This window comes from Ceratotherium simum, chromosome 3, assembly GCF_057802395.1.
Source record: "Ceratotherium simum simum isolate JZ-2026a chromosome 3, ASM5780239v1, whole genome shotgun sequence".
NCBI classification, from domain to species: Eukaryota; Metazoa; Chordata; class Mammalia; order Perissodactyla; family Rhinocerotidae; genus Ceratotherium; species Ceratotherium simum.
In genome coordinates this window covers 53,909,500-53,932,215 of record NC_141902.1, presented here as the reverse complement: position 1 = coordinate 53,932,215, position 22,716 = coordinate 53,909,500, and the positions used below count along the sequence as shown (strand labels likewise).

General features: G+C 39.6%; 1 protein-coding gene across 2 annotated transcripts in view; it reads right to left on the bottom strand.

Annotated features, from left to right (window-relative positions):
- Positions 1-22,716, bottom strand: part of FAM81A (family with sequence similarity 81 member A) — a 66,296-nt gene that overhangs the window by 25,458 nt on the left and 18,122 nt on the right. Inside the window, exons 2-4 of one of the 2 annotated variants that reach the window (XM_087429128.1) lie at positions 20,758-20,825; positions 19,485-19,758; positions 1,437-1,555 (exon numbers count right to left, since the gene is read on the bottom strand). In XM_087429128.1, coding sequence (XP_087285254.1) covers positions 1,437-1,555; positions 19,485-19,758; positions 20,758-20,804 — 440 coding nt within the window. In that variant the 5' untranslated portion in view covers positions 20,805-20,825. Of the gene's footprint in view, positions 1-1,436; positions 1,556-19,484; positions 19,759-20,728; positions 20,826-22,716 lie in introns of those variants that run through there. The other variant, XM_004421638.3, reaches the window with a different exon arrangement.

The window sequence follows — 22,716 nt, the reverse complement described above, 5'->3', positions numbered from 1 at the left end:
GTGCTCCTAATGTCTCTACCCCGCCTGTAGCTCTGCGCTCTTCTAACTCCTCACCGTTCTGAGAGGTGTAACAGAGCAGGGCTTTCTTTTAGGCCGATCTCCACAAAAAGGTTTCAAGTTTTTTCCCTCCTATTACAGGGATTTTCTAGATCATTAATTCATCCAACAAACATTTATTGAGTACCTACTGTTTTCCAGAGACTTCCAGACACTCGGGCTACAAAAGTAAAAGACAGTACTCCACCCCAAGACAGTAAAGACAGAGGAGAGATTCAGCAGAACAGAGAATGCTAGGGAAGCTCAGGAGAGTGGGTATTAGGGAAGACTTCCTGGAGGAGGTGACATTGGAGCTGAATTTTAAAGGCTGACTAGAAGTCAGAAAAGAAGGGAAAAAGCATACCAGGAACAAGAATGGCACGTGCAAAGGCACAGAGGTAGGAGAGCGTGGCCCATTCAGGGAATAACAAGCAGTTGATCACTGCTGAGAGGTACAGTGCAAGGGCAGAGAAAGGAGAAGTCAGCAGAGTTTCTGTCACCAAGAGTCATACTAAGGAGACTGCAGCTCACTTGGATGAGGATAGAAAACCACAGAAGAAGAGTGGTCAACCAGACCTCCATTCAATCTGTGGAGCCCCCTGCTGTTAGACTGAAGTTCATCCAGCAGACCCAAACACACACGCCCAGTGTTCAAGGCCCTTCAAGCACTGTCTGCACAAATACCCCCTAACACTACCCCTCTCTGCTCCCCAGAGGCCTTGGACCCTGTGGGTCCCTGTTCCCTCTTCTACTCCCACTCTTTGCAGACCACCCTCAGTTTCACCTCAGGCTGATTCGAATTGCCTTTAGCTCCACAGCTCCCTGTAGACGTGTGCTTGACTCTCAACAGCAGCAGAGGGCAGAAGAGGCCCATAAATACTTTAGAGATGGTGCATTTCTAACAGTTCCCGGTGATGCGGATGCTGCTGGTCCACCGAGCACACTTTGAGTAGTGAGGGGCTAGAACAGCACTTGTCATCCTGAGGTGAAAGAGCTCTTTTCAAAATTTCCAATCCATCATGGACCAATACTTTCAGAAAAATAAAATTAAAATGAATTACAAGAAAAATGAAATTCTAAAACACACATGTAAAATATAAGTCTCAACTTTGTATTATTGGATTCAATAAACATAGTATTTCTCTACCACATTACAGAGGTCAGCTGAGCTCTCCCAGCACTTCCTGCTACAAACACAACTCCAATTGCAAAAACACGAGAAATCATGGCATGCTCATCACCATGTCTAACTTCTACTGTTATATCTTCTGGGCAAAGGAGGGGATGTACTAACATTACGAAGAATTTGCTTTGGGGCTTCATGAATATATTCCCCACTAAAATGGAGTTGAGGCAAAACAGCTTTTGATGAGCAGAGTCCCAAACATTTGACCACCTACCTTGCCACTCGTCCTCGAAGATCTCCCAAACCAGAGAGCTGACGCATCTCCAGAGTCTTTAAGGCAGAATTCGTTCCGTAGCTAATGTTGTCCCGGGCACGGATCTGCTCCTGGAGCACCTGGACCACACAAATAACCACCAAGGGAGAATTTGCATGCTGCCACAAAAGCATTTTATACTTTTGCTAAAAATAAGGATGTTTAACTCCTTTCATAAGAGGCTCCTTTTTAACAGTCACCTGATCTACACATATACAGAGACTAGGGGGCTTACAAAGAGACACCTCAGAGATCACACGTGGACCAAGTCCCTTAATTTACCAATAAAAACACTGAGACTCGATGTCTAGTGACTTGATGGAGGTCCCGCTGCAGGAAGAGGCAAAGCTCAGACCAGGACCCCGGACTCTTGGTGTGCAGTTCAGAGCTCTTTCCACCACTCCAGGCTGTTTTTTGACCGCATTGTTTTAAGTGAACAATCCCTAAATCTTTTAGGAAGTAACAAATCAAGAGCAAGCGGAGACGAGGGGGATCAGACAAACAGGTTCAAATTTTGGTTCTTCTAGCTGTGTGATCCTGGGCAAGTGTCCTAAGTTCTCTGAGCTTCCTTTTCCTCATCTGTCAATAGTAATGGTGACTATAATCTTAAGGCCATTGTGAATATCACATAAGATAATGCATATAAAGCACTTAGCATAATGCCTAGTACACAGTAAATACAGCAAATCCTAATTATTCTTTCTAGTATAAATTCCATAACAATATTTATACTGAAACGGCAGAATGGTGTCTCGTAGGAAAGACATTAAAGGACAGCAAAACTGCTTGAAGATCAAGTGACCCAACATAAAAGCACGAGCTCGCAGAGCATCCATCCTGGGAAATCTTCAAAGGAACGACGGAGAGGATGAGGACACCCCTGGTGTGTACTGAGCAGGTACTAGGAGGTGCCGGTGCTGCGCTGCCTGCTGACACGCACCAAATGCACACAGCAACCCTGTGAGGGAGGGGCTCTCGGGAGCCCCACGTCACAGACCAGGAAGTGAGGCCCCAACAGCTGCAATGACACGACCAAAGTCACATGGGTAGCAAGTGGCTAGACGGGACTGACCCAGACTCCCTGCCTCCAGAACCTGCACTCAAAACCACTCTTGCAGTGCTGCCTGCCAAGAACAGGAACACAGCTGAAGCTGAAGCCTAAAGACAGACAGACAGACAGACAGACAGACTGGAATACCTGAGTCCTAGGTAGCAGGAGACCCCTGAAAAGCAAAAGGTTACCTCAGACGTTTCTATTGAACATTTCCCCACTCCTTTGCACAACTCCTCCTTCCCCACCCTTGCCTCCTCCAATGATATTCTGTCCTTCACGACCCTTTGCCCCTAATATCTTCTGGCTCCTTCTTTTCAAAGAAAAAGCTTTTGATTTTTTTGTATCCTTTCAACCATTTTTAAAAATTTTTCTATCTCCTTGATGTCAGCTTAAGTATTTATTAAGTCCATCTTGCTTTGTTCTGGTTTAATTCTTTTTTCAGTAATTTTAAAAGATGAGTACTAAGTTCTTTTATTTTTAATGATTTCTTTCTTAACAATGACGACATTTTCTTTTTAGTACAGTATTTGCTATTTCCGTAGGTCGGATACGAAGCATTTTCTTTTTTACTGTTTCAATTTCGGTTTTGAATTCCTCTTTGATCTAACCATATCCAGGTATCTAAGGATTACTTAGAACTGTGTTTCTTCATTTTCAAGCAGTTGAGTCTTTTTTTGTAATTTTTATTATTTATTTCTTATGATCAAAAAATATGATCTGTAAAATATTTAATTTTTTGAATGTATTAAGCTTTGCTTTGTGGCTCGTGACTGATTTTTTCAAATGTTCCATGGCCCTGCAAAAAATTATCTGAGGAACAAAAGGTTCAACATTGTCTATTAAATTGAATCTGCTGATTCCATTATTCATTTTTTCTAAATCTTATTTATTTTTGTCTACTAGATCTCTCCAGTTCTGAAAGAGTATTATGAATTCTCCCACTGTAAAATATTTTCATCCAGTTCTCCTTACATTTTTAATACATTTTACTTTATATATTTAGCTGCCATTCTATGTGGCATATACTGATTTATGATAAAAGTGACTACTATTACCATTATATAATAACTTTCTTCATCTGATTTAGTGCTTTTAATATTTTCACCATAACTAATATGAATATTGCAGCTATGTTTTACAAATAATAAAGCAAACACTTGCTTGGTCTAACTGGAACCAGGCACTGTTCTAAGTGCTTTAGGTATGTGAACTCATTTAATCCACACAACACCCCATGAAGGAGGTACTATTATTATCCCATTTCACAGGTGGTGAAATCTCTAAGCCATTAAGTAACTTGCCCAAAGCCACAGCCAGTAAGTAACAGAGCTGGGATTTGAACCAGGGAGTCTGGCCCCATAGACCGTGCTCTCCATCACAACACTACGCTGCTTTGTGTGTGTGTGTTTTCATTCGTCCTTTCATCTCACTTTATGTTTATAATTTATGTTGCTTTTGTTGTTGTTTTCTTTCTCCTTTATTTTGACTGGTTGAATCAGGTCACCATTCATTGCCTTTTCTCCCCTTGTTAACGGGGAATGTTCCCGGATATCGCTGTTCCATGAATGGTTACCTTCCCCTTCCCCAACGTTCATAATCAAACGCATGTCTCCTCCAGGCCCTATTCTTGCACAGCTCCCCCTCTCCTCCATACGAGACACTCAGCACACCTCACGTCCACCCTCCTTCACGCTTCAACCCCACGTGATTTATTTGGGAACATTTTACTTTCTCCCCTCTTGCCCTTCCCCCACCCCAACTAGGCTTCACTATAATAACTCATACTTCTAGTTGGGCTATAATTAAAATTTTGCTCATAGGATGTCTCTTCTATTTCAATTTTTTTTTCTTTTTTAGCACTCTGTTACCCAGTCCCAGGCATTTCTCAATCTCCATTTACAGGAAGTGATTTAGGTCTTTTTTTAAGGATCACTGATTACCTTTGTGCTTCTCCTTTTCATTTTCTCCTATCTTTAGGGTCTCTGTGCAGACTTTGATTAGAGTCCTTTCTCTAGGATTTTCCTCACATAAGGCACTTGGCCTGCCATGTGCCTGAACCCCTGCCATGTTGAGAAACATCCTACCCTCATCCTAAACAGTGGGTGATAAACTGCAAGTGTGAGACTTCTTTACTTACAGGCCTTTCCTCCCAGTGAACTTTGAGGCTGAGAGGAAATCTGACGCTTCTTCCTCTATAAGTATCTTGGCTACTTATGCCTAGAAACTTGTAAGGTTTTTTCTTCATCTTTGGAGTTCAGGAACTTTATCAGAATACGATCATGCGTTACTTAATAAGGGGGATACCTTCTGAGAAATGTGTCGTTAGGCAATTTCATCATTGTGCAAACATCACAGAGTGTACTTACACAAATCTAGACAGTATAGCATATTATACACTTAGGCTGTATGGTACTAATCTTATGGGACCACCATAGTGAACGTGGTCTGTCGTTTGACCGAAATCTCGTTATGCAGCATACCACTGTATACCTAGTTGTGGATCTTTTTTTCATTTTTAATTCAATTTTACCTGGAACTCAGTGAACTTTTCCATCTGTAGTCTCAGATTTTTCTTCAACTCAGGTAAATTTTCCTCTTCTGTGTAACTATTATTTCTTCTCCATCTGCTTGTTTCTCTTTCTGGAACTCCTATTATTCACATGTTGAGTGTCCTGGATCTGTCCTCCAAGTCCTGTATCTTTTCCCTCATGGTTTCTCTCTCTTTGTATTTGGCTCTCATGTCTCAGCATCTCTTCCACTTTGTCTTGTGGGCAATTAATTCAATTCATAAAAGTAACCGTCCTTGCCCCTAGTTCATCTACTGACTTTTAAACACTTAAGTTCAAGGAAGAAATTTTATGTTGTACTTGGATCTTGTTAAATGCCACCTTAGTCTGCTAGGGCTGCTGTAACAAAATACCACAGATGGAGTGGCTTATACATGACAAACATTTATTTCTCACAGTTCTGAAGGCTGGGAAGTCTGAGATCAGGAGTGGATTCTAGTGAGGGATCTCTTCCTGTCTTGCAGATGGTTGCCTTCTCACTGTGTCTTCACATGACGGAGAGAAGCTCTGGTCTCTCTTTGTCTTCTTATAAGGGCACTAATCCCATCACCGGGGCCTCACCCTTATGACCTCATCTGAACCTAATTACCACCCAAAGGCCTCACCTCCAAATACCATCACGTTGCGGGTTAGAGCTTCAACACATGAATTTGGGGAGGGACACAAACATTCAGTCCATAACGTGTCCTAATTATTTTTCATTCAAGGTCCACCTATTATTGCATCCAGCCCTGTTCTAAGGGCTCTGCCTATTTTTCCTCCCTCTGGCTGCTGGGCACCCTTAGGTGTGACATTTCTTTTTGTTCTCTGCTCATTGAAGTGAGATCAAGCAGGTGGTCCTGAGTGTAGTGAAAGGAGTTTACGAGCTGGAGGTGCAGCCAGTGAGAGCAGAGCCAGTCTGCAGGTGAGGCGCCAGGAGGAAGCCTCTCTGCATCCTGCTCTCCGCAACACTCCCCCTGGAGGCAGTGGGGACACAGCCCACCTCTACAGCCCCTCCTTGCCTCCACCTCTGTGAAGGCAGGAGACTGGCCTTCCCTCTCTGACTCCTAAGCCATGGTGTCCAGGACCTCACTCCCAGGTTCTCCTGGGCCAGGTCCCTACTGGCTCCCCCAGGCCTTCCTGCCAGCATATCCCAGCTGTTCAGGAAGGTAGCACTGCAACGGGGAAGAGTGGAGACAGCCACGCTGAACCACCACCTTCCCATTACCTCTGTGCCAACCTAGAGGTTTCTTAAGGATAAATTCATGTGTACCTACTTGTTACTATTTATTTCTAGAAATTTGATGATTTCTAATATACTGACAATTTGCAGTCCAATTTGCAAATGAACAGGAAAGCCCTATTAGAAACAATGTAATTATGTTTACATAAATTGTTTTGTGCTTCCTTTTCTCAACTATTTTTTTCAAGGATAACATACATGCAAAAAAGTGCACTTACATAAATTTTTTAGGATTTTCAAACTTCCCGGTAAAAAGTAGAAATTAGCAATGTGAAGACTCTGTGTTTTCTTTATTGGAAACCTGGCTGGAGCCACTATAGATGGAGTGACAGTAACAATAAAAACATATTTCACTGAAAGGAATTTGGAACTGCTAGACCTATCTGTTACTTGCTGTAGTTTCCAGCTTTTTCTGAATGAACCTGCTCTATTATGAAGACTGCAAACCAGTTACAATCACCTGTGAATGACAAAACGTTAGTCATCTGAACGCATTCTTGTAAGAAAACTTCAGATCTGACTAATCTGGGTCTGACACTCTCCCACTGATGAAAAGGCGCTAGTGTTCTCTTTCTCTTTTAGTAGGAAGTAACACTTATTAGCTATAGTTAATAGTAATACTTATATTTTTTTGGATGTGATGCTTCAAACCTTTGTTTATAATAAGGCTTAAGACCAGGGATTCTCAAACATCTTTGGGGTGCATAAAGAATCCCTAGATGGCTTGTTAAACACACAAATTCCTGGGCCCCACCCCCAGAGAAACAAAGCTAGGGACTGGGCCCAGAAATGTGGATGTTCATGGTCCACAGTCCACTCCTGGAGAAACACTGCATTAGACACTGTAGAAATGACAAAGGCTATAACCAATCTTATTTCATTTGAATTGTTTCTCAATCAAAAAATCACTAAGCAAATAAAATGAACATCAATTCACAAAAGAGGCACTAAAACGTCACATTTTTTAAAAAGTTCAACCTTTCCAGTAAGCAAAGAAACAGGAAATAAAAATCATACCATTATAATGTACCACTGTGGTGTGAATATTGATAGTGGGGGAGACTGGGCAAGTGTAGGGGCAAGGAGTATATGGGAACTCTGCTTTCTGCTCAATTTTGCTGTGAACCTACAACTGCTCTGAAAAATAAAGTCCATTTGGGCCGGCCCTGTGGCTTAGCGGTTAAGTGCACGCGCTCCACTACTGGCGGCCCGGGTTCGGATCCTGGGCGCACACCGACGCACTGCTTCTCTGGCCATGCTGAGGCCGCATCCCACATACAGCAACTAGAAGGATGTGCAACTATGACATATCTACTGGGGCTTTGGGGGGAAAAAAGGAGGAGGATTGGCAATAGATGTTAGCGCAGAGCCGGTCTTCCTCAGCAAAAAGAGGAGGATTAGCACCGATGTTAGCTCAGGGCTGATCTTCCTCACAAAAAAATAAATAAATAAATAAAGTCCATTTAAAATTAAAATTTAAAAAGTCATACCATTTTCATCTATTAAAGAAGCAACTATTTTTAATTTATAATACTAAAATGTATATCAAAAATCAAAAATGCAGAGTTGGCCCTTCCTGATACATCTTTCTGGAGCGTGGTCCATCAAAATATATTCATAATGTTCATAACCTTTGACCCAGTAACTCTAGTTCTTGGAATAATCTTAAAGGGAAATAATAAGAAAAATGACAAAAATATCTGCACAAAGATGTCTTGGTAGTGCGATACACATAACCAGTATTTTACAAGGCATCTACATGGTACATTATTGTGCAACCAGTAAGAGGTTCATGGAGGGCTTTTAAAAAGAAGGAAAATGTTTACAATCTGATACAATCAGGATACAAAATAAATATACAGCACAATTCCAGCTGTGCATAATGTATAAGATACACATAAAATAATACTAGAATATTCACGTTTCACTTATCTCTAGGGTGGGATTATGGTTGATTCCTCTTTTTTGTACTTTCCAATGGGCTTACATTACTTTTATAACGAGAAAAAAAAAGTGTGTGTGTGTCTCTCTTAATGATCAGAAATTTAAAAAGCCCATTTAACTTTCAGAATTCTTATGCAGATGAATAAGATATTGTATTAGAAGTGCTTTCTTTGCATAATACAGAAAAGAATTATATCTGAGCTTAACACAGTATTCACATTACTGAAGAGTTATGTGAAAACAGAAGGCTTAAGAGAGCTTACTATTTAAAGAAATTCTATCATGAAGCTTTAGAAAAACAATCCCTCTGTAAAGCCAGTAATGTTCCCTAATTTGTCATTTTGGAATAATATATCATCATGATGTGTTCACTTAAAAAAGGTTAAACCTCTAAATAGATCATCAATTCTCCGTTATTGTCAATTCAAGAAACCGTTTTCTGCATGCCTACTATGTGCTGTGCACCAGGCCCACCTTCAGGGAGCTCAGTTGCAGCAGGAAAAGACTAGAGGGTGGTAAGCGCAGGGCCCAAGTCCATACGGTAACATGTTTCACACGAGCAGAGAAGAGGCCAGCCACCTGGAAGAAGCGATGTCTCAAGTCTTCATTTATTTTTTCTAAAACATGGTCTTCAAAGACTCCCCTTCCCAAAGACAGTAGAAAACGGCAACCCCCATGCCAGCCCTGCATCACGCTGTTTACACAAAGGTGATGAGAACCCAAGCCCCGGGAAACTACCCACCCAGACAGGCTAGTGTTGCCTAGGAACGACCAGGAACGAAACAGCTCTCCATGTGTCTCCAACTCATCCTAGATTTGTGAGGATTTGGAAACGAAGGTGTAACTCACTATCACCTGGAGAAAGGCCCAGCTGAACAGGGCAGGGCCTTCCTTATAAGATGGTATCTCCCTGCATGGCTTTTTCATCTTCACAGTAGCACTTAAAACTCCCCCAGCTGCAGCCTCACGTATCAAATTTGCCTTCTTGGCATCTCCACCTGGATATTCAAGAGGCCCCTAAAACTTGCCACGTCCTACATAGAAGTCTCTCGATCTCCTACACACAGGAAGTCCTGTCAGCTCTACCCCCAAAACAGATCCAGAATCCATCCACTTCTCTCCATCTCCACCGTGACTCCCCCAATCCAAGCCTCAGTCACCTCGCCCCCCAACCTGTTTCCCTTCTCCATGCAGTAGCCAGAATGATCTTTTTAAAACACAAATCAGGGCCGGCCCCGTGTCTTAGGGGTTAAGTGCGCGCGCTCCACTGCTGGCTTCCCAGGTTTGGATCCCGGGCGCGCACCGGTGCACCGCTTCTCCAGCCGTGCTGAGGCCACGTCCCACATACAGCAACCAGAAGGATGTGCAGCTATGACATACAACTATCTACTGGGGCTTTGGGGGAAAAAAATAAATAAATAAAATTAAAAAATAAAACACAAATCAGTCTGTAAGCAACAGGAGGGCAAGGATTTTTATGCACCAATGTATCCCAGCACCAAGAGTGTGAATGCATTATTTTAACTCCTTTGCTTAAAACTAAATAATAGCTTCCCATTTCCAAACTCTAAAATTCCCATCACAGCCTTTGAGGCTTAAGATCTGGTCATGACAATCCAGTCCCATTGGTCCTCTTTCTGCTCCTCAAACATGTCAAACTTCTTCCTGCTTATGCACTTGGAACCGCAGTTCCCTCTCTCTGGAACGTTCTCTTCCCTGTGTGTCTCCTCCCCCCATACCACCACCTTGGCTTCGCTAGCCCCTCTGTCATTCCAGTCTCAGTTCACATGTCACCTTACACCTCCACCACCTTCCTAAAATAGCCCCACAATCACTCTCCATCATATTATCTTATCAGAGCACTTGACGTAGGCTGAAATTATCTTGGTTACTCAGTGTTTACTCCTGTAAACCCCACTAGAATGTGCAGCAGGCCCAAGAGCAGGGGCCTTGTATGCGTGGGTCTCGACTGTAGCCCCAGTGCCTCTAACAATGCCTGGCTCCTGGCAGGCAGCTGAGTAATTTATCAATTAATTTAGCTCCATGTTCCAAGATTAGGTCTTCGACATTGAAGGCTCAGCGACTATACCTAGCTGGTGCCTAGAGGTGATCAGGTCCTTAATGACAGACTCAGACAAGGTAAAATGTATTGGAGACAAGGGCAGACACCAGAACACCAATTCATTAATTTACAGTGAAAAACCTCTATCAACAGAACTGAACAAATACTCAAATTCCATTCTATTCACTGTCTTCTCTCCCTAGAGTCAAGCCACATGACAAGCCAGTCTAATGGGCAGAGTTAAAACAAAATGAATTTGGATAATGTGATGGTTAATTATGTGTCAACTTGACTGGGCCACAGGATGCCCAGATGGCTGGTTAAACGTTATTTCTGGGTGTGTCTGTGACAGTGTTTCCAGACGAGGTTAGCATTTGAATTGGTGGACTGGGTAAAGCAGACAGCCCTCCCCAATGCGAGTGAGCATAATCCAATCCATCGAGGGCCATAATAGAGCAAAAACGAAGAGGAAGGTGGAATTCACTTTCTGCCTGACTAAGCTGGGACACTGATCTCCTGCCCTCCGCACTCCTGGTTCTCAGGTCTTCAGATCTGGACTGAAATCTACACTATTGGCTCTCTGGCTCTCAGGCCTTCAAACTACACCACCAGCTTTCCTGGGTCTCCAGCTTGCAGACGGCAGATGGTAGGAATTCTCAATCTCCATAATCATGTGAGCCAATATGTTATAATATATATATATATAATATCTATCTATCTATCTATCCCATTGGTTCTGTTTCTCTGGAGAACCCTGACTAATACAGGTGATAATCACTGAAGTCCCTCTGCTGATATACCTATTCCAATGGGACAAGATTGCTTATCTGCAGGCTGAAATTCCCTTTTTAGGTAAAATACGTGAAGGCTAGTAGCCAAGACTCTCCTCACTGACTAGAGGCACATGGAACCAAGTTGCCATCCATCCATCCAACTATAGCATATGTTAACATCATCATCCATTCTTCTGCTTTGACGTGCTAACAAAGCCCAACTCTGCATGCATCACTTGAGTTCAGAAAACTCTTCAGAAGCCCATTTGCAAATTATTAAACTAGCAAATTATGTATAATCCAGTCAATTAGATAAGGCTTGATACAATTTCTCATAACCCAACTAGGTCAAAGCCAACACCCCAAGCCCGCGGGACATTATGAAGCCTGATCATGTGGAAACCAGGAGCAGGTTTGCGGATTTTAACCAGCCGGGTAGCAGACTCCACTGCCTGGCTCCCCAAAGGCAAAAGATACTGCAAAAGCCCTAAGGGGACATGGGGGTCCCAACCACTTTCCCAAGCCCTCAAACTGGCATAGAAGGAAAAGCTCACTAACAACAAAAGGGCCATGGAGTGCTTACAAGGACTTGGGTTCCAGGGACTGATAAGAGCTTAAATCAAAAACCGTATGGATAATCCAGATATGTATAATTCATAGTTGACTGCATTACCTCTTCTAAATTTATAATGATGACGATAATTTGTGGAAAGTTTCTAAGGAATAAATAATTGATAACATATTCCACATAACAAGGCAAACTGCCAATGGAGATGACGGGCGGGGATATATTAAAACAAGATTCTTTCATTCAACATCCATCAAGCACCTACTGTGTGCTAGTACACAAGAGTCATCTGTTTTGATGGAATCTGCTGATAGAACGTGGGCAATAATCACAGGGTTCTGGAAGGGCCAAGGACCCAGAGACTTTGATTATGAAACATTTATTGAGCACCTACTACGTGCTAGACACTGCAGTAGGTGCTAAAAATAGAAAAACTAAGACTCAGTTCTAGCTCTTGAGGATCACATAGGCTAGTGGTTTGACAATACATTTTACTTTTCTTCCTGCATATAACTGTATGCAGAGCCACATGATAGAGACTCATAAAGACTATTCAAGGCAAATTTACCAAGATGTAGTAATAACATAACACAATTTGATTAGCTCTATCAAATTGTGGGATTTACATGTTGAGAAGGGCTTCAGCTTTAGTTTTGAAATACAAAATCACCTGCAGGGACAGATTTTTACAAAACAAATACCCAGTAAAATTTTACTGAGTGAACTGAAAAACAAGTGTAAACCCATAACAAAAATAATTTGAAAACCAGGCAATTAACAGAAGAAATTTATTAAGAATCTACAGACAAAAAATATATCTTTCATGTCACTTAAATACAATTTGAATATTTTCACACCTCTTTATTTTAAATATGCAAATATTCCTTTGCATAACCTACCCTCCCAATTTTATATTACTTATAAATAAAGACTTCCTTTTAGTACTTTTTAAATTTTAATCTACACTATGATTTCGTTTTTAAAAAGTTTGGCTACAAGGTGGCAATTCTGATGTCTCATCAAGCATCCTAATTTTGGTTATGTTTGGGTAAATGTGCTTAGGCTCATAAAATATATAAAAACTAGACAATTAATGTTTCATATTGGAGTCTAGTAAATTTCTAAACTTCCTTCTGTTACTTTATAATGATATATAGTTATCACCAGTCATAAAAAAGTAAATGCTCACATATGCAAAGTAAATTTTTTACCAGAATTAGATTTTACTCAGTGTTCCCTCTCTACAATGGAAATCATCTTTTCATTCGCAAAACTGTACATTCCAAAAATATATGTAAATGGAAGAGTGCTGTCTAGTTAAGGCAAGAATAATCATGACATAAAATGTGTTTCAGATGGAAAAACAGCAGAACTGAAATTACTTTAAAATTCACCGCACTGAGCCAGCCCTGATGGCCTAGTGCTTAAAGTGCCGCGTGCTCTGCTTCGGCGGCCTGGGGTTGGTTCCCAGGCGCAGAACCACATCACTCCTCTGTCAGTAGCCATGCTGTAGCAGCGGCTCACATAGAAGAACCAGAAGAAGTTACAACTATACACAACTATGTACTGGGGCTTTGGGGAGGTAAAAGAAGAAAAAAGGAGGAAGATTGGCAACAGATATTAGCTCAGGGCAAATCTTCCCCAGCAAAAAAAAAAAAAAAAGAAAAAGAAAGAATTTGGCGTTTAAAAAAACTCGCTGCATTGTAAATTGTTTAAAAAATCATCTTAAAGAAACACATTAAAGAAAAATTGTGTTAAAAACACACACTACATACAGCAACTAGAAGGATGTGCAACTATGACATACAACTGTCTACTGGGGCTTTGGGGAAAAAAAGGAGGAGGATTGGCAATAGATGTTAGCTCAGGGCTGATCTTCCTCACCAAAAAAAAAAAAAAAAAATTCTATTAAAAAAAATACCTTAAAGAAAAACAATTAGCAAAACCCTAAATGACTGATGACTTTAGATTCCTAAGTATGTTTCTAATGACTCTAATTATCTAAGCAGTTCAATGAACTCACATTAAAGGAACGATGGGGCAGAGGAGAACTCAGTGAGAACTAAAGCTAGATTTACCTAGAATTAAAGCTAGAACTAAAGCTCGTTTCATGAAGAAATTCTTCCTGAAGGGGTAGAAATACTCAGAAAGCAAAGAATGGTTGAAGAGCCATTGTCTAGCACAATGTTTGGAGCAAAATGCCATCAACGCAAAGATGAGTAAGACAAGGTTCCTTTCTTTTTGAAGAGCTGACAATCTATCAAGTGAAACAGACTTGTAAAGAAACAAGGTCAAACCTCTTCAGTAAATGCTATGGTAACACTGGCAAGTGGTGGATGCTCAGGACACATTATGGGAAAGGAAACTGAGATACAGGAGGAACTGGCAGAAGGGCTTCCTTGAATGAAGGAACTCTTAAACAGCACTGAAGGCTCAGCTGAAGCTGGAATTATATATTTAAAATGGTTCCGATGGTTGGATTAATACATAACAGCTAACAATTTAGCAGCTAATAATTGGCAGCAGCTAATATTAATACTAATTAATATAAATATTAGCAGCTAATAATTCGCAAAGGGGAAATTATTCCCCAGATCCCACAGTTGCACTATCACCTGTTATACTGACAGAAAAAATTCAGTCCAGAGTTTTCTAAGGGCTTTTTCCTGAGCACAGCAATGCCAGAAGAGATTAGCTCCAGGCTCCAGTCTGTCCATCACCCACATGAGCAAAGGGAACCCAGCTGAATACACACAGGGAAACGCTGGGCATGGAAAGAATGGAGAGGTCACACAATTTTCTAACATGAAACATAGGGTGCTTGTATTTTTTTATAATGCATTTCTTTGCCATTGATTGAGTGGCTGGGAACCTGAGAATCATTATTTATCCCCAATCACTTTTTGATTTTATCTATCTCCCTTTCTAGATTTGGGTGTGGCAAGGCTGTCAGTCTTCTAATCTATCTCTAACCCTTTTCAAAATTGAAATGTTTAGGGCCCCGCCCCAAGGCCGAGTGGTTCAAGTTCCGTGCGCTCCGCTTCAGCGGCCTGGGATAGTGGGTTCAGATCCTGGGCACGGACCTACTCTACTCACCAGCCATGCTGTGGTGGTGTCCTATATACCACATAGAGGAAGATTAGCACAGATGTTAGCTCAGGGCTAATCTTCCTCAAGCAAAAAAAAAAAAAAAAAAGAAGAGGATTGGCAACAGATGTTAGCTCAGGGTGAATCTTTCTTAGCAAAAAAAAAAAAAATGAGATGTTTAAGTTGGAGTTCTTCAATTTTCTGAAGGTGCCAACCTAGGGTTGGCAAGTTATTCAGCCTCTGGGATAAAATTGCTTTAGCACTCAAATATAAAACTGGAGAGATCATTCTAATTTCGATACCACCTTCCAAAAACAAGTAAATTATCTACAGCAATCTCTTAAAATTTCCATGCTCCCTCTGATGTCATTAGAGTTCTTTGGTTGCAGGTAATTGAACCCGACTCTGGCTAACTTAGAGGGGAAAATGGAATTTATTGGAAGGATATAGGGTAGAGTGTACACAGTCAACAGGGCATCTGGGGATCCAGACAGAAAAAGACACAAAAGGCATTTCCTAGGGTCCAGTATCCTGCAGGCACAGCTGCCGCAGGGAAGGCACTCCAGCCATTTCCAGTCCATGGGTCACTCTGCTCAGGTTTCAAGTTCCATGGGTTCAGTGTCTCAACACTCTGTCCTGAGTTATGAATTCCAATCCTCTTTAGCTAAAAAGGTGATAAGGCACCCTGATTAACAGCCATCTGGCCTGTATCCAATGGAAGAAAGGTAAACCCCAAAAGGAAATCAAATTGCTGTCACCAAAAGAAATTGGAATGGATGCCATCAGTCTCCAAAGCAAGAAAGACTGGCTACATCCTCTTAATAACAAACACAGCACTTTTCTTTAAACATAAGAAACATAGAGCAGAAATTCTAGAATCCTAAAGACAAATGCACTTTAATTAGGCTACAGTTCTGAGTGAATTTCTGTCCTTAGTAAATACACGTGAGAATCCCAGAGAACAGTGAATGTTGGTAATCATGTGGTCTTCACTTAGGCATAAGCAAAGGGAGAATTATGAAAAAAGAAAATTAACTATGTAAACAGCAGCCATAAAAGAGCTGGAATAGCTGTATTAATATCAGACAAAATAGACTTTAAGACAAGAAATATTACTAGAAACAATGAGACATATTTTATAATGATAAAAAAAGGTCAATACATCAGGAAGACATATACAATTATAAATGTATAACACCTAACAACAGAGCCCCAAAATATGTGAAGCAAAAACTGACAGAATTGCAAGGAGAAATAGACAATTTAACAATAAGAGTTGGGGATTTCAATAATTGATAGAACAAGAGTCTTAATAAATTTAAAAAGATTAAAAAAATACAAAATATGTTCTCTGCCCACATGGAATTAAATTAGAGATCCACAATAGAAATAAATTTGGGGAAACCCCAAACATTTGGAAATTAAACAACACATTTCTAAATAACACATAAGCCAAAAAAGAAATCACAAGGGAAATTTTAAAATATTTTCAACTGAATGAAAACAAAAACACAACATACCAAAATTCATGGGAAGCAGCTAAAGCAGTGCTTAGAGGACACTTTATAGCTTTAAACACCATTATCAGAAAAGAAGAAAGATGTCAAACCAATTACCTTAAGAAACTAGAAAGAGACAAACCAAATCAAAGCAAGCAAGAAAAAAGGAAATCAATGAACTAGAAAACAGAAAAGCAATAGAAGAAATGAATAAAACCAACAGTTGGTTCTTTGAAATGATCAAAGACTCAACATTGTTAAGATGGCAATTCTCCTCAAATTGATCTATATATTCAAAGCAATTTCTGTCAAAATCTCAGCAGGCTTTTCTATAGAGACAGATAAGCTGATCCTAAAATTTATATGAAAATGCAAAGGACCTAGAATAGCCAAAATAATTTTGAAAAGAGGAAAAAAGTTGGAGGATTTACACTACCTGATTTCAAAATGTATTCTAAAGCTAGAAATTCAGGCAATGTGGTATTGGCATAGGAAAACCATACAGATCAATGGAATCCAGAAATAAGCCCTTATATTTTATAGTCAATTGATTTTCTACAAATGGGAAAATGATAGACTTTCTTGGATATCCATATGGAAAAAAAATTAACTTAGACATTTACGTCACTTGAAAATTAACTCAAAATAGATCACAGACCTAAATGTAAGAACTAGAACTAAAACTTTTAAAGAAAACATAGGAGAAAAATCTTTGTGACCTTGGGTTAAGCAAATAGTTCTTAAGATACAACACCAAAAGTATAAACCATAAAATAAAAAAACTGATAAGTTGGACTTCACTAAAATGTTTTAAAACTTGTGCTTCAAAAGACACCATTAGGAAAATAAAAATAAAAGCCACAGAATGGGAGAAAATACTTGCAAATCATCTATCTGATAAAAGATTTGTATCTAGACTATCTAAAGAACTTTTACAACTCAATAATAAGACAAATAACCCAATTTAAAAATGGGTTCTGACACATGCTACAACATGGATGAACCTTGAAAATATTATGCTAAGTGAAATAACCCAGACACGAAAGGACAAACCCTGTATGATTCCACTTATATAACATACCTAGAATAGGCAAATTCACAGAGACAGAAAGTAGAATAGAGGTTACCAGGGGCTGAGGGGAGAGTGGAGTGGGGAGTTATTGTCTAACGGGAACAGAGTTTCTGTTTGAGATGATCAAAAAGTTCTGGAAATAGCTAGTGGTGACGGTCACACACAACATTGTGAATATACTTAATGTCAATGAATTGCATACTTAAAAATGGTTAAAATGATAAATATCTTACTGCAATAAAAAAAAATAAATTTTTAAAAAATGGGCAGAAGACTTGAGTAGGGGCCGGCCCGGTGGCGCAAGCAGTTAAGTGCGCGCGCTCCGCTGCGGCGGCCCGGGGTTCGCTGGTTCAGATCCCGGGTGCGCACCGACGCACTGCTTGGCAGGCCATGCTGTGGCGGCGTCCCATGTAAAGTGGAGGAAGATGGGCACAGATGTTAGCCCAGGGCTGTCTTCCTCAGCAAAAAAAGAGGAGGATTGGCAGATGTTAGCACAGGGCTGACCTCCTCACAAAAAAAAAAAAAAAAAAAAAAAATGGGCAGAAGACTTGAGTAGACATTTCACTAAAGACATACAAATGACCAATAAGGACATGAAAAGGTACTTAACATCATTAGTCATTAGGGAAATGCAAATTAAAACCACAGTGAAATACCACCACACACCCACTATAATGACTATAATCAAAAGGACAGATGATAAGTGTTGGTGAGGATGTGGAGAAACTAGAACCCCCACACATTGCTGGTGGGATTGTAAAATGGTATAGCCACTTTGGAAATTGTTTGGCTATGGTTTAAAAAGTTAAACATAAGCTTACTGTAAGACCTGGCAATTCCACTCCTAGTAATTTACCCATGAGAAATGAAAACATAAATCCACACAAAGACTGGTACACAAGTATTCACAGCAGCTTTATTCACAATACCTAAAAACTGGAAACAATCCAAATGTCCATCAACTGATGAATGGATAAACAGAATGTGGTATATCCCTACAATAGGATACTACTCAGACATAAAAAAGAATGAACTACTGATACATGCTAGAACAAGACTAAACCTCAAAAAGATTATGCTAAGTGAAAGGAGCCAAATGCAAAAGACTTCATATTCCAAGATTCCATTTATATGAAATGTCCAAAAAAGACAAATTTATAGACAGAAAGTAGATTAGTGGTTACCTGGGTCTGGGGTGGAAGTAGGGATAACTGCAAACAGGTTTATATAAATTTGCAGGGGTGATAGAAATGTGCTATAACTGAATTGTGTTGATGGTTGCACAATTCTATAAATTTACTACAAATCATTGAATTGTACACTTACAATGGGTGTATTTTTGTGGCTTTTAAATTATACCTCAATAAAGCTGTTAAAATAATAAATAAATACAAATCTGACACTGAAAAAAAATGAGGCTTAATTTCAGGAAGCATAATTAAGACACAATCTCCATGACTTGAAACAAAGGTTTTCCTTAATCCAGCCATATACCTTTTCTTTACATATTTAAAAATTATATGTGAAGGATACTGACATTGTTCAGTGATGGAAGCCCTAAATGATCTTAAGCTTTCTAAATTAAATTGTGTGGTCCGTGTGATTGCTCAATAAATAGCAGTAAATTTACAGATTCTAAAAATAGACAATATTGACCTTTTATTGGGCTCATTTCAGAGAAAAATAAAGCAATAAAAGAGAAGTCTGCAAAGCAATTCAGATCTCTAGATTGTTTGAGTAATAAATTGAATTATATATAATCATTGTGACCTAGAAACACTTAATGAAGCAGCAAAGGCTAACCTAATAACTGATTTAATAGCTGTCTTCAACGATATGAAGTGTTTTACAGAGAAACTATTGGACTCGTTCTTCTCTCTTCTTTGAGAGCCAAACAAAACAAAGTGATTTAATAATCAGCAAGGTAAATTTAGATTAAACATAAATAACGCTGACAGTAACTGCTATCAAATACTGGAATAAATTTAACCAGGATATCGGTTCAAACTGTTTCCTTGGCGATCATTAAGAATAGACAAGACAGACAGCTTTGGTCTGAACGCATTCCTGCCCGGAAGGTGGGAGTTGGACTTGCGGACCTCCTGACGTGGAGCGGGTCTGTGGAGGGGAGCGCAGCCCACCTGACTTGCACACACCTTACCTCGATATCCCGATTCAGTTGCTTCACTATGGCAGTTATGTTTCTGATGTGCTCTTCCAGGAAAAGCCTGGCCAAGCGGTCGCCTCCCCCTTTGTTTTGCATTTTCTGCAAACTGTTGACGATGTCGTCTTTAATCCGGAAGGCGTGCTCCACGAGGGCGGCAGTGGTCTTCTCATGGCAGAGGATCCTGTCTTCCAGCTGCTCCACTAGACTTACAGATGAGTAGGGAGCCATGGTCAGGGACTGGCTGTGTCGAGGCATAGTTCTTACGCGCCTACGGAAGGGAGCCACATCACCAGGGTTGTTAATCCGGAAAAACTAACTTTTAAAGCCAGATTCAAGACTCCCCAGAGAAGGAAATACAAATTATCTTTCCCTATAAGCTAAACGGGGTTTGAGGGAGGGTTTTCTTTATGAGCCAGGCAGCATCTTTAAACAATTGTACCCAGAGAGTAAAGTGTGCTGGTAGCAGGCTCCATGACCTCCAAAAGCAAGAGGAACTGGGGACACTGAGAGGTCTCCCCAATCTAAGCTGTGTTATCAAGATCAAGCTTATTAATAAAATTTCTGACATGCCCTCCTCCTCCCTCCCCATGAAGCAGTGGTTACAAATTGAAATGCCTATGGGGTCAGGTCAGGCAGGTGACACAAATGAGCGAAGCATAACACATATGATGCAATAGGCAGTGGTGGGGACTTGGAGCACTGGAAAGGGCATTCCTCAACTAAAGGGAGCCACAGTTCTGCTCCACCCATTACTGAACATCTGGGAATGCAGGTCCATTTTTCCAGATCATCTGACATTCAAGAAGAGCCAGGAAATACAGACTTGTATGTGAAATTGCCTGATTTTTAAATATTAACAACTCATTTAAAAAGTATTTAAGATGATACAGGCCAAACAATGTACTCCTATGAGCCAGTTTTGGCCTATGGACACCCAGCTGCAACTTCTGATTTAAAAGGGTTAGCAGGGACATTAGCCCCCAAACCCCCCGAGTTACATTTTACTGTTGACCAGAGTACAACTCTACTGCAGGGCCACTGTGAAATCTCCACTTCTCATGTCACTGAGTGGTCCACAGTATCCTACAAATTGAAAGCCGGAGAAGGGACACAACAGTTCTTCTCTTGCCCTTGAACAAAATCATTCTTGGATAATGTAACAGCCTCAAGGCTTCCTTTATAATGACCGTCACACCCACTAGCAACCCTCATGGGATTGGTGGAAAGGAAAAGTATACCTTAGATGCATATTTTCCATATATTATACCTTTCCTCGGTGACAAGAGAAGGAAATACAGTGCTCCGTTGGGCCATTTTCTTTTTAATAATTCACATCTGTTGAAAAAATAAGCATTAAATTATTTAACAGTTTATATCTAGAACTTAAATGACCCTTAAAGCTTATTACTAAGTTACTAAGTGGGTCATAAATTATGCTGACAAGCTGATCACTTACATTATTAAATACTTTATATCTTATATATGAAATAAACAGAAACCGTTTCCAAACAAGGAGAAAAGAATCAAGCAAAATCAAAATGCTTCTGAAATTAATACTGCTAAACTTTGCTAGACAGATCAACAAGGACTGTTAAATGGAGTTTCCTGAAGTTTCCTCACCTGCATTTCAAGCTTGAGAAACCACTTTTATAGAAACAAGATAGTTTCACAGGCTTATTCAATCCTGTACTTCTCTGTAGAAATTTATAGGAAACTATCTTAGCAAATTCGATCTCAGCAAATTTAGTAAATTCTACAGCATATTAAGAAAACTTGTTTCTAAATTAACCTTAAATAAAACAATGCATGATGAATGGGATCTGATTTGGGGGAACCCATCTATCCACTAAGAGAATGAGAATGATATCCTTCATTAAAACTGTATTATAAGATACAATCCTTCATATTATATCTTGCATATAAGGAACATTTGATCATGACAACACATTAGAAATCTGAACAAAACAGAAGGGTTTTTAAAATATTTCATTACTTAGGTTTCTCAATACTGCTGTTAATTGCCTTAAAACAATGAATGCCTAGTAACCATGATCTGATTCAGTAATTAGTTCTCATTTAGATGCTCAATTCAGAAAGAATTTCTGATTGAAACCATTGTTTTGGCATCATCTCTCCAGTGTGTTATTTTTAGAGTTTCAAAGTGTGAACATTTCACTTTCCTAGACAAAGAACTTTGAATTTAAACAAATTACATTTAAGAAAAAAAGTGATTCATGCCAAACAAGCTATGATGCCAAAGGAGTTCTTCAGTATCAAAGATAATAATTTCTGCCATTTAGACTACATAAAATTAGGCCACTGTGGAAGAAGTTAATATTTAGGATGATAGAATCTTTATAATTTTAAAGTTGTAAAATACCTTAGTTGAGATATTAATCTACAGAGTAGCCCAAACTAAGAAACATTTATTCGGCATCTATTAGGCAGCCAAGTAACCTAAATAGTAGGACAAAAATCCCCTCTCTCAGGAAATAATAAAAATTAGAGCAGAAATAAATGAAATTGAAACCAAAAAAACAGTAGAAAGGATCAATTAAACCAAGAGTTGGTTCCTTGAGAAGATAAACAAAATTGACAAACCCTAGCCAGACTCACTAAGAAAAAAAGAGAGAAGGCTCAAATCAATAAAATTAGAAATGAAAGAGGAGAAATTGCAACGGATACCACTGAAATACAAAGGATTATAAGAGAATACTACGAAAAACTATATGCCAACAAATTGGTAAATCTAGAAGAAATGGATAAATTCTTAGATTCATACAACCTCCCAAAACTGAACCAAGAAGAAATAGAGAATCTGAATAGACCAATCACAAGTAAAGAGATTGAAACAGTACTCAAAAACCTTCCAAATAATAAAAGTCCAGGACCAGATGGCTTCTCTGGAGAATTTTACCAAACATTCAAAGAAGATTTAATAACTATCCTTCTCAAACTATTCTAAAAAATAGAGGAAGATGGAACACTTCCTAACACATTCTACAAGGCCAATATCACCCTGATACTGAAGCCAGACAAAGACAATACTAACAAGGAAAACTACAGACCAATATTGCTGACGAACATAGATGCAAAAATCCTCAAGAAAATATTGGCAAACCGACTACAGCAATATTTTAAAAAGATCATAGACCATGATTAAGTGGGATTTATACCAGGGACACAGGGATGGTTCAACATCTGCAAATCTATCTATATGATACAT